Here is a 19,173-nt window from a genome sequence, read left to right as displayed (position 1 = left end):
ATGCATGATTATTGCTTCTAATGCAAACTTATTATTGCTGTTCTTGCTAGGTGTCCTGCTGATGGCAGCTTCAGAAAATGAGGATAATGACATCTTATGGTGTATCAATCATGATTCTTTCCCTTTTCAAAAGCCAATGATGGAAACACAGGTACTAAAGCAAATTTTTTATACAATTTTGATGGTATCTAGATATTATTTTTTCTTTCTGATAACAGATACTTGGATAATACTGTTTGCAAGAAATGGGTATTTCACAGAAAACTACCATGGGGTGTCTGGAAACTCTTACAAAAGTACTAATCAATATGCTTCAGAGGAAAAAAAATTAGTAGGCAGTTTTGTCAGTGAATTGGAACTTGGTCTTAGTCGGAATTCCTAGTTCAGCCATGGTTTCTATCTTGGTGCAAGCTATGTATCAAAAGCAATTGCCTTGACTTCTGAGACTTGACTTCTAACTAACAGATTTGAAAATATTGTTGTCTGTAGCATGCTGTATATTGTGCAGAAGCACGGGAAGGCATGGTCCACAGTCCATAGCGATGTTTGTTGATGAGGATCAAATCTGGCAAAGATGTAAAATGCAGGTGCTAGAGACTCTGGGTTTCTTTATTTAAACTGATGTTCCACATCTTCATTAAATTTCAGGCATGGTTAATGTCTTCATTATTTCGCCTTTTTTTTCTTGTTTTCTTTTTCCTAATTGTTACATAAGTGAGTTTGTAAGAGGGGTTTAGAGGGGGTTAGATGCCTTACGTGTCAGTTCAGAGAGAATGTTTCATGTATCCCAGCTCTGAAGGAAGTCTGAAGTCTTCTGCTGAAGTAGAGGAGTGACATGTCAAAAACAGTATTATTGGCGGAGCAGTGGTAGAGTTGGAGTGAATGGAGAGACTGTATAAATTGAAAGTTTCAAAGTCAGGTTTTTAATTATCTGCTGTTTTAGTAACTGACAAAGGAGCTTTATAATTACTCCAGACCCCTTCCCTGCAAAAACTTACACATAAATATTCCAAGTGCTGACCTCTCTCTTTTTTCCAAGGCATGTGACAGTAACAGGCAGCTAGGTTTCCCAAATCTGTTCTTGAGCAGCAGTTCTTCCCTGTTAGCATACACAGTTTCCTGGAATGTCTTCGCTAGCATATGTCTCTGCTTGAGTTATATTTGAAGTAGGGTTCCAATTTTGAAAGTCTTGTAAACCTGTAAGATTCAGTTGCAGCATTTTTTGATTCTTTAAGAAATAATTTAAATTCATGATACCTTTGGTACTTAGTTCTGGTATGGTTAGCAGATTGTTGCTCTTTATATTGTAGCAGCATTAAAGTATCCCACTTTGCAACTTGTTTTACATTTAAATACAAAAAAACCCACTATCCCTGTCCCCCAAAAGAAGCAATATATCATTCCCTGTCTCCCAAAAGCAGCAGTATATGTATATAGCTGTAAATTTGGTGGCAAAATGGTTAATACCTATCTGCTGTTCAGATGACCACCCGTGTTGATGGACATTCCTGGGCTCTTTCTGCTATCGATGAATTTAAAGTTCAGAAGATCGTAACACCGCTAAATAAAGACATTATTCCAATAACCGATTCACCGGTTGTTGTGCAGCAACACATGCTGCCGCCTAAGAAGTTTGTTTTGCTTTCAGCCCAGGTGAGTATTACTTTTCTTAATACAGAAAATCAGGAGAGCAAGTACAAAATTGGAAGGCTGATCTAAACCTGTAAATGGTTCTCCATTTTGGATATGCTTTAAGGATTATATTATGACCACAAAAAGGAATAAGGAAGAAAATTGCTGAAAGCACCTTTACCTATTTTAGATTTACTCAAAGGTATTGGGCCAGCTTCTCTTGTACAGTGTATTAGAATTTTTTGTTCATCTCCAAAGATCCTTGTAGATACAGATCATCTGAGAAATTCTATTAACCATGGTTATAATCATGATTAGATGAAGTTGAAACAGAGGCCAGAAAATATAGTTTGAGTAAATATTGTTGGCAATTGAAATTTGAATGAATAATTTCTTCTTTGTCATAGAACTAGTAACAAAATGGGTTTTTTTGAAAGGGCTTTAAAAAACAAAACCCACAAAAAGAGAAAAGAAATTAACTTCTCTACTCTCGTTTCTGATCACATTTAGCAATATTGTGGGCCACTTAATATCTTAACCAATAGGCAATTTAAAGAAAAAAAGTTTTAATGTCTTGAAACTTCTGCATTCAAACTGCATTTGTTTAATGGCAGTTATTTTGTTAAAGGCAGCAGTCAGACTCTTTCCAGTAGTTAGTTTGGATGCAGGCAAGATGATTGAATGTAGAGTCTTACCATGCCCTCGATCCTGAATTCTTCAAGCATTTTTTTCAAGACAGTTTTGAGGATTTGCAAGATACACAAAACCTTTCTTTTCTGTATATACTCGGTATATGCTTGTATTGTGTGCTTCACGTTAGGCTAAGAACAGCAAAATTAACTCAGATTATGGAGAGTTTATAGTCATTGCAATATTTTTGCTGCCTTTTGTAGACGCCCTAGAGAATTTTCTGCATGTGAACAGGAACTGGGCTTTGGGCACCATTCACGTTATACTTTGATCTAATAGTCCAATGAAGGAAAGTTCAGAATACTAAAGATAAGCATTGTGGGGAGGAGGTGTTGGGATAGCCAGAGTAAAGACAACCTTATTCTAACTTATTTTGGGTTACTTCTAGGGGAGCTTTATGTTTCATAAACTTAGACCTGTCGATCAGCTGCGGCATCTGCTTGTTAGCAATATAGGTGGAGATGGAGAAGAGATTGAAAGATTTTTCAAGTTGCATCAGGTAAGATCTTTTGACCTGTTATGAAAAGTGGAAGATTTATAATATTTACGTAAATCAAATCAGATTCTTCAGCATCTTTTTGTTCTTGCTGTAAGCTTCTAGCCAACACTTCATTTATAGATGAAAGTATTAGCTTATTAGCTTTTGCTCCTGTATTGTCTACACAAAACAAGATTGTATGATGAGAAACAGCTTTTCGTTTTATGATACCTAAAAGCAGAAGTGTAATTCACTTTCCCTAAAATTCTTATATGTCTTGTATGTACACAGAAGGATAATGCAGTTGTTAGTTTAGGAAAGCAGCTCATCTTAAGAGCAGGGGAGGAAGACTTTCTAAAAACGTTAAACTCCTACTACTCTAAGAGGATTTTACATCTTGAAGACCAGTAGAAATGTGGATATTTGGTCTATTTTTTTTGTTTAAGGTAAATATCAAGCAGGGAGGAAGCTAATGTAGATTACAATTTTAAAGTGACTAGTACTGATTAGTATCTGTAGTGAATGTTCACTGTAATCTGTTTTCTTGTGCTTTGACAGGACAGACTAAGTGGTATTTTAAAATGCCATTAGAATATGCAGACCATTATTTGTATAGATTTTATATTCTTCAAAACAGAGTTAATTTACATTTCTGTAGAAATTGCATGAATCTTAGTCACAATTAGGTGGACAGACACAGGGATTTTTTCCCACCAGTAATCGTACTGAGTTTGCAAAAACTGTATAACAAAAATTACCTGCTATAGTGGGATGCCTCACTATGATTCACTTCCTGTCTGTAACAGGGGAGAGCTGATTTCACAGAATCACAGAATCACAGAATGGCAGGGGTTGGAAGGGACCTCTGGAGATCATCTCATCCCAACCCCCTGCTTGAGCAGGCACACCCAGAGCAGGGGGCACAGGAACGCATCCAGTTGGGTTGTGAATGTCTCCAGGGAAGGAAACTCCTCAACCTCCCTGGGCAGCCTGTGCCCCTGCTCTGGCACCCTCACAGGAAAAAAGTTTTTTTTCTCATAGCCAGGTGGAACTTTGTATGTTCAAACTTGTGCCCGCTGCCCCTTGTCCTCTCATTGGCCACTAATGAAAAGAGTCCAGTCCCATCATCCTGACACCCTTCAGATATTTATAGGTATTGATGAGATCCCCCCTCAGTCTTCTCCAGGCTAAACAAACCCAGGTCTCTCAGCCTTTTCTCATATGGGAGACGCTCCAGTCCCCGATCCTCTTGGTAGCTCTCCGCTGGACTTGCTCAAGCAGTTCCACATCCTTGAACTGCGGGGCCCAAAACTGGACACAGCACTCCAAATGTGGTCTCACTAGGCCAGAGTAGAGGGGGAGGATAACCTCTCTCAACCTGCTGACCACACTCCTTTTAATGCAGCCCAGGATATTGTTGGCCTTCTTGGCCACAAGGGCACATTTTGGCTCATGGTCAACTTGTTGTCCACCAGTGCTCCCAGGTTCTTCTCAACAGAGCCACTTTCCAGTAGTTCGCCGCCAGACTGTACTGGTGCATGGCGTTGTTCCTCCCCAGGTGCAGGGCCTTGCACTTGCTCTTGTTGAATTTCATCAGGTTCAGCTCGGCCCAGCTCTCCAGCCTGTCCAGGTCTCGTTGATTGGCAGCACAGCCTTCTGGTGTATCAGCCACTCCTCCCAGCTTGGTATCATCAGCAAACTTGCTGAGGTTACACTCTGTCCCATCATCCAGGTCACTGATGAATATATTAAACAGGACTGGACCCAGCACAGACCCCTGGGAACACCACTGGTGACAGGCCTCCATCCAGACTCTGCCCTGTTGATCACGACCCTCTGAGTTCTGTTGCTGAGCCAGTTATCAATCCACCTCACTGTCCACTCATCCAACCCACACTTCCATAGCTTGCCTGCGAGGAGGCTATGGGAGACAGTGTCAGATGCCTTACTGAGGTCAAGATAGACAACATCCACTGCTCTCCCTTCATCGACCCAGCCAGTCACACCATCATAGAAGGCTATCAGGTTGGTCAAGCATGACCTCCCCTTGGTGAATCCATATTGACTACTTCTGACAACCTTCTTGTCCTCTGCATGCCTGGAGATGACCTCCAGAATGAACTGCTCCATGACCTTTCCAGGGATGGAGTTTGAGGCTGACCGACCTATAGTTTCCTGGGTCCTCCTTTTTGCCCTTTTTGAAGATTGGAGTGACTTTTGCTTTCCTCCAGTCCTCGGGCACCTCTCCTGCCCTCCATGACCTTTCAAAGATGATGGAGAGTGGCTCAGCAAGAACATCCGCCAGCTCCCTCAGCACTCATGGGTGCATCCCATCGGGGCCCATGGATTTGTGGGGATCCAGTTTGCCTAGGTGATCTCTTACCCAGTCTTTCTCAACCGATGGTAAGTCTTCCTTTGTCCCAATTTCTCCTCTCCTCTCTGGGGGCTGGGATGCCTGAGGGCCAGCCTTAGCAGTAAAGACAGAGGCAAATAAGGCATTCGGTAACTCCGCCTTCTCTGTATCTTGCATAACCAGGGCCCCTTCCTTGCTCAGCAGTGAGCCCACTGTATCCCCAGTCTTCCTTTTACTGCTGATGCATTTAAAGAAGCCCTTGTTATCTTTGACATGCATTGCCAGATTTAATTCCAAGTGGGCCTTGGCCTTCCTTGTTGTATCTCTGCATACCCTGTCAACATTCCTATATTCCTCCCAAGCGGACAGTCCCTTTTCCACATACTGTGAACCTCCTTCTTCCATCTGAGTTTCTCCAGAAGCTCTTTGCTTATCCCAGTGGGTCTCCTGGCTCCTCTGCCTGACTTCTTCCTCCTGGGGATGCACCGATCTTGAGCTCGGAGAAAGTGGTCCCTGAATACTGTCCAGCTCTCTTGGACCCCCCTGCCTTCCAGAGCCCTAGCCTATGGGATTCCTCCAAGCAGGTCTTTGAAGAGGCCAAAGTTGGCCCTCTTGAAGTCCAAGGGTGTAACCCAACTCATAGTGCTGCTTCTACCTTGCAGTATCCTAAACTTAACCATCTCATGGTCACTGCAGCCAAGGCTATCCCAACTCTCACATCCTCAACCAGCTCTTCCTTGTTTGTTAGGATAAGGTTGAGCAGCATGTCTCACCTCGTTGGCTTCTCCACCACTTGCATCAAAAAGTTGTCCTCAATGCTCTGTAGGAACCTTCTGGATCGTGCATGGCTCACGGTGTTGCTTTTCCAGCAAATGTAACGGGGATTGAAGTCCCCCATGAGGACCAGGGCCTGCGATTGCGAGGCTACTTCCAGCTGTCTGTAGAAGGCTTCAACTTCCTGTTCTTGATCAGGTGGCCTGTAGCAAACACCCACAACAGTGTCACCCCCCACAACAGTGTCACCCATATTTGGCTGTCCCTTAATTTTTACCCACAAGCTGTCAGCCTGTCGTCCTTCCACTCCAAGGCAGAGCTTGATATATTCCAGTTGCTCCCTCACATAAAGACCAACTCCTCCACCTTGCCTTGCTGGTCTGTCTTTCCTGAAAAGCCTGTAGCCATCCATAACCACACTCCAGTCATGCAAGCTATCCCACCATGTTTCTGTGATTTCAATGAGATCATGGCCCTGTGACTGCACACAGACCTCTAGTTCCTCCTGTTTGTTCCCTGTGCTCCGTGCATTGGTGTACGTACAGGCATTTCAGAAAGGTGCTTGAGCACGTACGTTTCCTCAGAGGGTTGTATGAGGACCCATTACAGCTATACAAACCCTTGAGGTGGTTGGTCTCCTGGTTGCCATCGCATGAGGCCACCATGGCACCTTTATCACTGCTGAGGTTGTCCTGTCTTATTCTCCCATTGTGTGTGATGGCATTAGCGCTGCCAGTTTGTCCCACTCCCCGCAGGGTGCTCACTTTAAAGCCCTCCTCACCAAGTTTGCCAGCCTGCTGCCAAAGATTCCTTTGCCCCTTCCAGACAGGTGGAGTCCATCCCTCCCTAGCAGTCTATGGTTCCCTGCCTTCTAAATAAAATGATGCAAAGAGTATTTACGGTTGAGCTACTGAGCAATAGAACTTCTTCTGTACATTTCTTCTCAACTTGATATAAGCTACCACACTAATACTATAATATGCTCTAGGAGGATCAGGCCTGTGCTACCTGCCTCATCTTGGCCTGTTCTAATGCTGCATGTGACAGAGAAGTATCTGCCTGGGCTACTCGGGCATTCTTCAGGTAAGTTTCAATCCTGTAGGTTGTTCTGAATATTATGCTTAGGATCACTAGAGCCACTAAATAATTGTACGTGCTCTTTAATGTGCTGCCTGAGCGAGCATTGTTTTAAAATGAGCATAGACTATTAAACCTGGTGGAATATGCTTTTGCACTAATTGAGGGCTCGTCAACAAAGAAAGCTTCCGGTAATGGTGATTTCTGGTTAGTTTCCCTTTTGGATGCTTGTATTCCACGTGTAGAGGTGGTTATTGAAAATGTAGTTTAATCTGCTTGAAATGTGCTTATCTATACTTCACAGTATCCCAGTTTACTGAAAAGAAGTGTGTAGTGATATATTTAATGACACCAACTCACCTAGTGTCGTGGTTCAGCCTCAGCTGGCAACTGAACACCACGCAGCTGCTCGCTCGTTCCCCCCCGTGGGATGGGGAAGAGAATTGGACGAGCAAAAGAACTTGTGGGTTGAGATAAGCACAGTTTAATGATTACAATAAAATGATAATGATAAATTATTATGATAATAATGACAATAATGTTAATATAATAAAAGGGAAAAGGAAGGGAAAGGGAAAACGGGAAAAAAAAACGCAGAAACACGAATGACACAACCGCTCACCACCTGCCGACCGACGCTGCCCGTCCCCGAGCCGCGATTGCTCCCTCCTTCCCCCGGCCAGCCCCTCCCAGCTAGCATACTGGGCATGACGTTACATGATATGGAATATCCCTTTGGTCAGTTTGAATCAGCTCTCTTAGCTGTGCCCCCTCCCCTCCCAGCTTCTTGTGCACCCAGCAGAGCATGGGAGGCTAGACATGTCCTTGACTAGTACAAGCGCTACCCAGCAACAGCCTAAACACCTGTGTGTTATCTCAACAGGTTTTTTTTTTCCATGCTAATTTCAAAGCACAGCACTATACCAGCTAGAGTGAAGAAAATTAACTCTATCCCAGCTGAAACCATGACAACTAGGAAAAGACAGCCACCAGGCAGCCTGGGTTTCTTTGTTTTGTTTTTTTGGTGGTTTGGTTTTTTTTTCCCCCACTACATATTGAGTGAGGAAGTATGGGCTTCCGCTCTGGAGGATTAATTTGTCATCTCTGTATCTTTAGTACTGCATATCCTTGGTATGGTGCGGATATGCATATTTTAATTAGCTGCCTTAAACAAGTTGGTATATTGTGGGTCTCTTGGCTGTTCTCACAGGGCACGTAGCCTGGAGGAAAAAAGGGTTTGCTAAGATACAGCTGTTGAGAGTGGTGATAATGTGTGCAGCTTTCACTGTATGTTTGCACTAGAGTTCAAGTGTTATGTTCCCAAAAGCTTGCTTGCTCTTTTCCAAAACTTGTGCAGGTGTTAGATCAAGTCAGCTATTCTCAGTAGGCAGTGAATAGTTGCTCTTTGATAAACAAAATTACTTTACAAGTTCTGAGAGAAAATGTGGATGATAACTCTGGAGAGGTGGGTGTTAGCAAGGGAAGATGTAACAAAGTGCTTAGGTAGCACTATAGGAGAGAGATGGGCAGAAATTACTTGTGGACGATAGAAAGGTAAGCATGGGTCATCTCAAGTGTGTCCTTTTCCCCACGTTCCTATAGAGGCAAACTTTAAAAAGATACTAAAGCCTGATTTTGAGAATTGGTAGATTTCTTTTTAAAGCCTGACGCTATCATATGACCACAGAACTTAAAACATTAAAAAAAAAACTTAGTTGTTCACCTAACTTATCTTTGCAGTTGCATATGTTAATGCCTTTCATGTAACATGTATTGAGATAGTTTTCTCTTATTTTGCCAGAAGTATCATACAGTCACAAATATTTCTGAAGTTACGCTTGTTTGTTTTTCCTCCTCATTTTAAAAGAACCCCCAAATTGCTGTGAATTCTCAAAGACATGAAAATTAAATGGATTGTGTATGAAATGTGAGGAATGTTTGTCTTTGTGTGTAAACTTCAGGTATGGTGGAGAAGCACAAATGAGATTTCCATCAGCTCTGCCTCCTCCAAGCAGCGTTGGACCTATTTTGGGTTCTCCTATTTCTGCTGGTAAGTAACAAGCATTGCATGGTTTTGGACAGGGTTTTTTTCCTTAAATGTATTTTATTTTCTCTTCTCACAGGTACATGTGTTCTTTTTGTCTGAAATAGTCCTTGATTTTCTACTCACTGGCTAATTAATTACAGAATTTTTTCCATTTCTTGTGGGTGATCTTTGGATTTAGTGAGAAAGTGATGTGATCTCAAAATATGGCTGGATATTGCATATAATCTGTTAAGATTATTTGAAGAAGGTAGACATTTTTTGCTGCCAGAGGCATTTCAGCAGCCAGGGAAAAATTTATCAATACTATAGTTCAAAATTTACAAAGATCAGTTGGTCGTTGTGTGGCTATAGCAGAACATCTTCTTACAGTGTCATTGTCATGCCTTTGCAGACACTGCTTGTGAGAAGAAACAATTTTAATCAAGAAATGGGTTAGTCGTTTGGAGTGATTTCTCCCTGTAAAAGCTCTAGCTTCAACATTTGGCTTCTGCTTAGGTTGTCAGTGCCACCTACAAATAAGAATATTGCCTGTTCTTTCTCCTCAGAACTTGGTGCTTATTGCAGTGGAGGCCTTTCTGTATTACTCAGGTTCACTTAAATTTCTACAGTGGCTTCAGGAAGTTGTCCCTTAACACGTGTTACTCAATTCCAGATCTTAAAGATTTTAAAAAAGAAATTCATAATGATGAATTTGGAACTCTGAATTACTGAATTATTTTTTTTTTCCATCAGGAACTCGTTAATTTCCAAGATCCTTTTCCCTTATATGACATGTGGCATTCAATTTTACACATCAGACTTGGGAAGAAAACTTGATTGCCTGGAACACAAAGAAATTCTGTTTCAGTACCATTTTTGACATATATCCAAATTAATAAGTATTGGAGAAAGGTGTGCTGAACTGGGATGAAGTTCTGGAAAAACCGTTGACCCTCCTCTTCAGAATTCCTAGCTAGTACTAGAACACTGAGAAAGTGGCTATTTTTAATGCATCAGTGGCATCACTTTCCAAGCCTGATGGTGTGGAACATTAGCAATGTGGGCAGGAGCTGAGGCAAGGCGTAAGAATGCAAAATGGTGGGTGATGTGGTGGTTGAGGCTGCCTTGGCTCAGCGACCATGACATGACAGAGTTCTCGATTCTTGGAGAAGTAAGGAAGAGGGTCAGCAAAACCACTACCCTGAACTTCAGAAGGGCAGACTTTGGATTGTTAAGGCGTCTGGTTAACAGAGTCCCTTGGGAGGCAGTCCTGAAGGGCAAAGGAGTCCAGGAAGGCTGGGTGTTATTAAAGAAGGAAGTCTCAAAGGCGCAGGAGCAGGCCGTCCCCATGTGCCGTAAGTTGAGCAGGCGGGGAGAAGACCGGCTTGGCTGAATAGGGAGCTTTGGCTGGAACTCAGGAAAAAAAGGAGAGCTTACCACCTTTGGACGAAGGGGCAGGTGACTCAGGAGGACTACAAGGGTGTTGTGAGGTTATGCAGGGAAAAGATTAGGAAGGTGAAGGCCCAGCTGGAACTTAGACTGGCCGCCACCGTTAAAGATAACAACAAATGTGTTTATAAATACACCAGTGACAAAAGGAGGGCCAGGGAGAATCTCCCTCCTTTGTTGGATATGGAAGGTAACCTTGCCAGGAAAGATGAGGAGAAAGCTGAGGTACTTAATGCTTTCTTTGCCTCAGTCTTTAATAGACTGGTCATCCTCAGGGTTGTCAGGCACCTGTGCTGGGCGATAGAGGTAGTATGCAGAATCAAGCTCCAGTTGTTGAAGAAGTCACCGACCTGCTCCTTCACCTGGATGTTCACAAGTCCATGGGGCCGGATGGGATCCGTCCGAGGATACTGAGGGAGCTGGCAGAGGAGCTTGCCAAGCCACTCTCCATCATTTATCAGTAGTCCTGGTCAACCGGGGAGGTCCCACACAACTGGAAGCCAGCAAACGTGACGCCCCTCTAAAAGAAGGGTGAGAAGGAGGATCCGGGGAACTACAGGCCTGTCAGCCTGACCTCGGTGCTGGGAAAGGTCATGGAGCAGATCATCTTGAACGACATTACGCAGCACATGCGGGACACCCAGGGGATCGGGCTCAGCCAGCATGGGTTTATGAAAGGGAGGTCCTGCCTCACTAACCTGGTCTCCTTCTATGATAAGGTGACCTGCTTAGTGGATGAGGGAAAGGCTGTAGATGTTGTCTACTTGGACTTTAGTAAGGCCTTTGACACTGTCTCCCACAGCATCCTCCTAGAGAAGCTGGCAGCTCACGGCTTGGACAAGTGCACTCTGCGCTGGGTTAAAAACTGGCTGGATGGCCGAGCCCAGAGAGTGGTGGTGAATGGAGTCAAATCCAGTTGTTGGCTGGTCACGAGTGGTGTTCCCCAGGGATCAGTGTTGGGGCTGGTCCTGTTCAATATCTTCATTGATGGTCTGGATGAGGGAATTGAGTGCACCCTCAGTAAGTTTGCAGGTGACACCAAGCTGGGTGGAAATGTTGATCTGCTGGGGGGCAGGAAGGCGCTACAGAGGGACCTGGACAGGCTGGATCGTTGGGCCGGAGCCAACGGTATAAGATTCAACAAGGCCAAGTGCCAGCTCCTGCACGTGGGTCACAACAACCCCATGCAATGCTACAGGCTTGGGGAGGAGTGGATGGAGAGCCGTCCGGAGGAGGAGGACCTGGCAGTGTTGATTGATGGCCGCCTGAACATGAGCCAGCAGTGTGCTCAGGTAGCCAAGAAGGCAAATGGCATCCTGGCTTGTATCAGGAATAATGTGTCCAGCTGGAGCAGGGAGGTGTTCGTGCCCCTGTCCTGGGCACTGGTGAGGCCGCACCATGAATGCTGTGTTCAGTTTTGGGCTCCTCACTACAAGAAGGACATTGAGGTCCTGGAGTGTGTCCAAAGAAGGGCAATGAAGTTGGTGAAGGGTCTAGAGAACAAGTCTTATGAGGAGCGGCTGAGAGAATTGGGTTGTTTAGTGTGGAGAAGAGGAGGCTGAGCGGAGACCTTATCGCTCTCTACAACTACCTGAAAGGAGGTTGTAGCGAGATGGGGGTTGGTCTCTTCTCCCTAGTAACAAGCGATAGGACGAGAGGAAATGGCCACAAGCTGCGCCAGGGGAAGTTTAGGTTGGATATTAGAAAAAACTTCCTCACTGAAAGGTTTGTCAAACATTGGGACAGGCTGCCCAGGGAGGTGGTGGAGTCTCCATCCCTGGAGGTATTTAAAAGAAGGGTAGACGTGGTGCTTGAGGATATGGTTTAGTGGTGGACTTGGCAGTGATAGGTTAGCAGTTGGACTCGATAATCTTGAGGGTCTTTTCCAACCTTAACGATTCTATGATTCTATGAAAATTAAATCTGAGTTAGAGCGGACATCAGGTATGGGGAGAACAGGTGCTAGGAGCAAACGGAGAATGAAAGTAAGGTATGGGAAAATGAAGGAAGCTCTGTAATCAATAAGGTGACTCCTTTTAGAAGTAAACATATTTTTCCCAAATCTAAATATTTGGATATTTTTATCATTTGCTCTCATATATGCCTCTCTGAAACCTAGTATCAAAGCATGTGTTTCCATTTTGCTTCAGTGACAGGTCCAGGTGGAAGATGGCACCATTCTTCTGCCACTACTTACCCCATTTGTTCAAAGTGTAGTGAACTGTCATGTGAAATTAAGATTCTGATATTGTGGGTGTCCCATGTGGTGGGTCAGACAGTGCTGACAGAAATTGATTAAAACACCTTGAAATTTTGTGTGTGAAGCTACATTACAATAATTTTAGCATTAAAAAGCCAGGCACCTTTAACTTAGTTTTCGAACTGTTGAAAGTCTAGTCATGCATTCACATGCTGCTTTTCTGCAAGTTTGTGCTTTGCTTGGCACACATGCGAATGTACTCTGAGATTGCCTTGGCACTAGTTAGTGAAGGTCTTTATCCTTTGCGCTGTTGTGTGTTGCCAGGTTGAGAAAACTGTAGTGCGTGAGGCAAGAAGTACTGAATCACTGGTAAAAGCCAAATTTCAGAGTGCCAGTTTTCTTGCCCTTGCTGTGATATGCCATCCTACATGCTGATGGTACATGGACATTTTTGTAGATGACCACATGTGTTCCTCATATTTTGGGGTCTGGGGTTAGGTATTCAGACTTAATTTGCAGAACGGTTGAGTTTTCACTGCTGAACATGAGGCCGTGGTCGTTCCCAAACTGAATGTTCCGAGCTAACAGTGTTGCTGTAGCGTTTATCCAACTGCCCTATGTAAAAAATAAGAGCAAAAATAGCAGTTTCTTGCAGTTGAGTGCTTTGAAGGTAAATTTTATATTCTTCAAAAAGATCTAAATGACTGAAAGTGAGTGCTTTGAGAATAGGTGCCCATATCAGGAGTGGGAGCACTCAGAAGGTGAAGGACAAGAAAAAGTATGTAGAGAGTATTATATTCAATTGAGGGAACAGATGGTATGCAATAAATGACACGTGAATGCTGAAAAACAAAAAAGCTTAATAACCACTCTTGAAAGAAGTGTATCCATTTGGTTTGGTTCACTTATGGAGTGTTGGATTGGTAAGAAACGAGTGCAGTTTTGTATTTCACTCTAAATAAGAGCTGTTCGAATGGCTGTAACTTTATAAAGTACTTGATTTAATAACTTTGCTGCTTTTGCACAGGGATTTTATGGGTCATGTTTTGGTTTGGGTTTTTTATTTGTTTGTTTGTTACAAATGTACCTTTATTTCTTTTCCATTTTAGTCTCCCCCTTGACTGTTGATAGTCCGTATCCTAATCTTAGCTTTTTGACAACACCTGGGCAAGGTAACACCTTTTCCTTTGCTGGAGAAATGGAGAAATTTTTTTTTCAATGAGGCTTTCTTATTTGCATTCAAAGGAGTAATATTTACCTACTTTTACCCTAGGTTTACAACCTCCTAGTGTGTCAACTCCTGTGTTTCCTTCTGGGAATTCCATGTCTCACCCTGGTACATCCATTAGTGGAATGATGGGTCCTGAGATAGTGTTTTCTGGAAGACACAATGGCATCTGCATATACTTTGCTCGGATTATAGGGTGAGGTGTTTGCGTAAAAAGACATTCTGTTGCTCAGTTTGTTTCATAGTTTTTTCTTTCCCCTAATGCTTGTAGGTGGTGAATTTTATCTTATTAGCATTTAAATTTGAAATTAGTAAAATGCATTCTTGTGTTTATGAAGTACCTGTTGATATAATATGTTCTCTTTGCAGCTCTATTAATAATAATAAATTCAATGAATGGCTGGGACAGGAAAGTTGCTTATTGATCCTGCAGCCAAGTGTGTATGCACAACTCTGATAACTGCACTTTTATTTTTCAAACCGATGTTTCAAACTGCTACTAAAGGATGAAACAAACGCAGAAGGATTTACAGGGTCAAAGTCCTGGCTTCAAGTCTTTTCTGTTATGAAGCTTTAAACAGAATGCTCAAATCAGAGCAATGAAGCAAGATTAAAGAGGATTCTGTTACTTGGATGTTGAGTCGTGTGTTACTAAACATCCCAAGCAAGAACAGAGCTCTTCATATGTTGGTCATTTCTCTGCATGCTGGTTGGGAAAGACATTTTTGTTATGACACTTGTTTGCCTACACTTTATTTCCAGAGAATAATATTGGTCTATATTTAAAGTATTTGAGATCATCAAACTTCATTTGATTAAAGTTTTAAAATTTGAAATTTTCTTAATTACCTATATCTGTACCATTCAGAAATGTATAATATTAACTTTTTTTGAATGTTTAATTTTCATCCAAATTAAATCCTGATTTAGACCTTGAAGTAAAAAACATTACCATTTATTTAAGAAGTTATACATAGAAGACTTGTTAAAATACTTGCTTAAATTACTTGGCTTTTAACCCAGTACTGTTTTGTGTTGCAGAAATATTTGGGATGGCAGTATAGTTGTGGAGAGAGTTTTCAAAAGTGGCAATCGAGAAGTTGTTGCAGTATGTAAAATATTATTTTGTATTTTTAAAAGTTTCTTACAGTATGTCTTAAGCCTTGTTATGCTCCTGTTCACAATTATAAACTAATCAGACAAAAAAAAAAAAAATTATTGTAATTCGAATGTTTTCTTAAGTGCTGCGCTCTTAACTGAGGAGTAATTGTAGTTTTCAAATCTTTTTAAGCTACTACTTTGAATGTTACTTTTTAAGAAACCTAACTGTAGTTTGATCTCTGCTGTTAATTGACAATGGCCATGTGTAGTGGTTGCACTTCCTTCATTTCTGCATAACCCCTCCAGCCAAAGCCTAAAAATAAAATGCTTTAGTGGGTTAGGATGAGCATTGCAGTTACGTAAGGATGTAAAAAAACTTTCCAACATCTTCCTGACTAACATCTTGGTGTTTCACTTGTCTATGATCAAAATAACAAAATCCTTTCTGACTGCAAATGTTAATAGAATCCTGAACTGATTTATTTCAGCAATGTAAATTAACTGCTATGTGAACTTTCCTCCTTCAGTTATAAGGTAACCGGGAGGCTCTGGAAGACCTTGGCAGTTACACCCATTGTCTTAGCCGTGCTCGATCATTGTTGTAGTTCATAGCTGGAGATAGGAAAACACAGCTGATTTGGTTATCAGAGGGGCAAAGAAAGTAGCATCTTGAATGCTATATATCTTCAGAGGACTACTGCCTCTTCACATGTGTGTCCTCTCCTCAATGACTGTGGTGTAATAATGTTGTGTTCTAGTGATAGCATTATTACGCTATTTATTTGTTGTACTCTTTGCATTTGTTGTTTTAGTGACTTTAGCTTAAAATTGAAATTTTTTTTAAAAAAGTTTGGCAACTAAGCTTTCTGTAAAGAAGTCTGCTTTCTTTTGCAGGTAGAAAGTAGTGTTCCATCCCAGGTGCTGGAATGTGTATTACAAGAACTAAAAGGTTTACAAGAATTTCTGGATAGAAATTCACAGTTTGCTACGATAGGAGCCCTTGGAAACCCAAGGTATTATTCACTGTGTTACATTTATTAGTGGTATTTAGTGTCCAGGTCTTGAAAAACTATACCTCCTCTATCATTGTTGAGTTGAAGTGTATGCGTGGTCTCCAGCTTCAAGTATTCAGATGCTAAAAATGAGTTGTGAGACTTAATCTTTAAAATATTCAGTATTTGTAAATCATATTAGCATCTCTCTTCATTTTGGGATTGCAGTTTCAGCACACCAGCCAATTTGCAACAGAGGCTTCTGGGTTTCATGCGGCCTGATGGTGGAAGTTCTCAGCAAGTCCAGCAAGAACTCCAGAGGAAATATCATGGTACGTAGTTACATTTGAACGGGAAGTATCAGGGAACAGTACGTTGATTTGTTGCCTTTCTCACTTCTCTTGTTTGTTAAAACCTCTGAATACAGCTTTTTTCCCATACAAATTTGACATTAATCAATATGCCTTACTTGATAATAAGTTCTTCAGAAAAAGCACTGTAGTTTGGAAACTTAACTTTGCTGCACCTTGCTTTTGCTTCCATACTGTTCCATCAGGAGCAGTGCTTCTGCAGTGACATTGATGTGAAAAAATCATTTACATACAACTGTACCAGAGATGCAGTATATACCCAGAATGAAAACTCAAATCTAAATAAACATTCCAGCCTTTAGGCTGACTATGGCAAGAGACTTTATTTGTTACACACTGCAGATGTTACCTTTCAGTTGCATATTGAAAGCTTTAATATTGCAACTAATTAAAGCAGTTGACAAAGGAGAATATCTTTCTGTGAAGAGAATCTGTGCTTCAGCACACCAACATCTAGTGGTCTTGAGCCACCGCAAAACACAAGTTGTATCTCTCAATTTATTAAGCTAAAATAAAAGTGGATGAACATCAAAGCACTTTTAAAATTCTCTAATACAAAGAACTAAATTTCTGTTCTGTGTAGGTACATGTCCTCTTTATCCTATTTTCTCCATTCAGACAATGGGGACAAAGAGGATTGTTTCAGTGTTAAGGGTTGGAAAGTAAATACAAGATCTGTTTTGCTGGCTTTGGCCATCCCTGGTGAGAGACCTTTCATGTCAAAAGTAAATAGTGTCAGTCACCACTGATACTGATTTGCGTCCTTTCACATTAAGTGTATTTAGTTGCTGATAGATGAGTCAGAGGTCTGGCCCTTGGGCCAAAACTTACTTTTGTTTATGTCAGCTGAAGTCTGGAGAAAGTCCACCAGAGTCAAGTTAAATTCCTCTAACTTTATGAGAAATGTCTGTGAGGTGTATTTGACTCTCAAACACAGTGAGTGAAGGAGGACCAGAATTGCAGTGTTTTCACTTGTGTTTTCATCTTGAATTGAACAAACAGTTAAAATATTAAAATGTTTCATGGGATGAAAGTTTTTTAAAAATTATATGGGAATATATGAATATGAAACTAGAGGTTTGTTTGCACACTTACCTGTCTCCCTTTTTTTCCTTCCTAAAGTTCTCCATATTTCATAAGATTGTTTCATCTCGTTACAATACTTAGTAGCTGCACACCCCTTTATATTTTCAGAATAGCAGTTGTTAAGCAACTCATTTGTGAGACAAGTGAGTATGGTGTCCTTTTAAAAGAAATACTCTAATGCAAGTTGCCAAAGTTACAGTCAGTGAAATGTCTGCAAAACTTTGTTCAGAAATAAGAGGCCTGTCACACAGCCCATTTGAACTCATGCTCTCCTATAGTGTAGCTTTTGCCCAGTGCTTGCAGACAAGCTGGGAGGTGTTGCTGATGTGTACACAGAATTGAAGATGGTCATGGTCCTGGGTTTTACTTCTTTTTCTGTACTGCTCACATTCAATAGTGTGAATGTAATTTTTTTTAAAAAAGTAATGTAGAACTTCATAGACATTTAATAATTTAATTTTTATGCATTCCATAGCCCATAAACCCTTTGGGATTGCTAAATGACACAATGTGATTATTGCTGCCTCATTTCTGAACTGTAAGCACTCAAAAGTAAATACATAAATTGTTGCAAATATGTTCTACCCACGTAATAAGTATGTCCATATTATTTTTTCAGTGAATGAAATACATCTTACCATTTTTAAATGTTACTAGTTTTCAGGGTAATTGTTGTTCCTTAAAGATAGCATAGACAGCATTGACCAAAGGTACAAGTAATACAACAAAAAGGGAATATGCACGGTTTTATTTTTTTCTTTCATGTTCATCATAAATACATTTATAATAATTACTTACGAAAAGAGTAAGCAAAAATTTAAGACTGATACTAAAATCCAGTGCACTCACATGACATACATCTTTTTCAGAAACTACTCCTGTGTTGCATAGTTTGAAATAAATGTTTACAGGTGATATTTGTTTTGGAGAAATGTTAGCATGGCACTTTCCTCCAAAGAGAGCTAGACAGCATTAATCAAGAATGGAAGAGAAAAAAAATTAGAAATTTCAGGAGATTGTTATTGTAAAACCTCAAAAAATTTACATGCTAATTTGAATCATAGAACAGTTACATACTGACAGTTTCTTTGCTTTTTCAGCTGAGGCACAGCTAACTGAGAAGACCTCACTTCAAGGCATCCAGCAGCTTGTTCGCAAAACCTGCCAGGCATTGGCTTTATGGAAGTTGCTGTGTGAGCACCAGTTCAGTGTTGTTGTAGGTGAGCTGCAGAAGGTACGATCTGAATCCTATGATTCTAATTTGTTTGTATTTAACATCAGAATTTCTTTTGCTACCTAAATAGTCCCAAAGGAGCATTACTTGAATTCACTGAAAAACACATAATGAATGTTAAACCACATATAGATTTTTATTCAGGTTGCAAGTGTTTGTTTTTGTGACCAATGTGTACTATTGGACTTGCTACTCAATTTTAGCAAATTGGAAATGTCACTAACAATAGATTCTATGTTACTTTTATTGACAATTAATAATGAATCTGTTTTATAAATTACTGTGTTCTCACCTTAAGCACATTCTGCAAAATATAACGAAAAGAATAGCTGTTGTCCAGCTGAGAGGAATTCACTCTTTGCCATGGTGTTGGTGAAGGTTTAACAGTGGAGAGCAATAGGCATGTAGAGTCTGACCCTTGCACTTCTGTGTAAGTAGGGGTCCAGATTGTATCATAGAACAACAGAGGTGGGAAGGGACCT

General features: G+C 41.2%; 1 protein-coding gene across 2 annotated transcripts in view; it reads left to right on the top strand.

Annotated features, from left to right (window-relative positions):
• Positions 1-19,173, top strand: part of NUP155 (nucleoporin 155) — a 40,594-nt gene that overhangs the window by 10,423 nt on the left and 10,998 nt on the right. Inside the window, exons 12-22 of one of the 2 annotated variants that reach the window (XM_064439027.1) lie at positions 51-151; positions 1,483-1,653; positions 2,711-2,821; positions 6,916-7,010; positions 8,966-9,054; positions 13,789-13,851; positions 13,953-14,103; positions 14,949-15,015; positions 15,903-16,021; positions 16,229-16,332; positions 18,558-18,691. In XM_064439027.1, coding sequence (XP_064295097.1) covers positions 51-151; positions 1,483-1,653; positions 2,711-2,821; positions 6,916-7,010; positions 8,966-9,054; positions 13,789-13,851; positions 13,953-14,103; positions 14,949-15,015; positions 15,903-16,021; positions 16,229-16,332; positions 18,558-18,691 — 1,205 coding nt within the window. The remainder of the gene's footprint in view (positions 1-50; positions 152-1,482; positions 1,654-2,710; positions 2,822-6,915; positions 7,011-8,965; positions 9,055-13,788; positions 13,852-13,952; positions 14,104-14,948; positions 15,016-15,902; positions 16,022-16,228; positions 16,333-18,557; positions 18,692-19,173) is intronic. The other variant, XM_064439028.1, reaches the window with a different exon arrangement.

This window comes from Phalacrocorax carbo, chromosome Z (genome assembly GCF_963921805.1).
Source record: "Phalacrocorax carbo chromosome Z, bPhaCar2.1, whole genome shotgun sequence".
In the NCBI taxonomy this organism is placed as follows: Eukaryota; Metazoa; Chordata; class Aves; order Suliformes; family Phalacrocoracidae; genus Phalacrocorax; species Phalacrocorax carbo.
The sequence above is the reverse complement of the archived record's forward strand: the minus strand, read 5'-3'. Positions and strand labels throughout refer to the sequence as shown.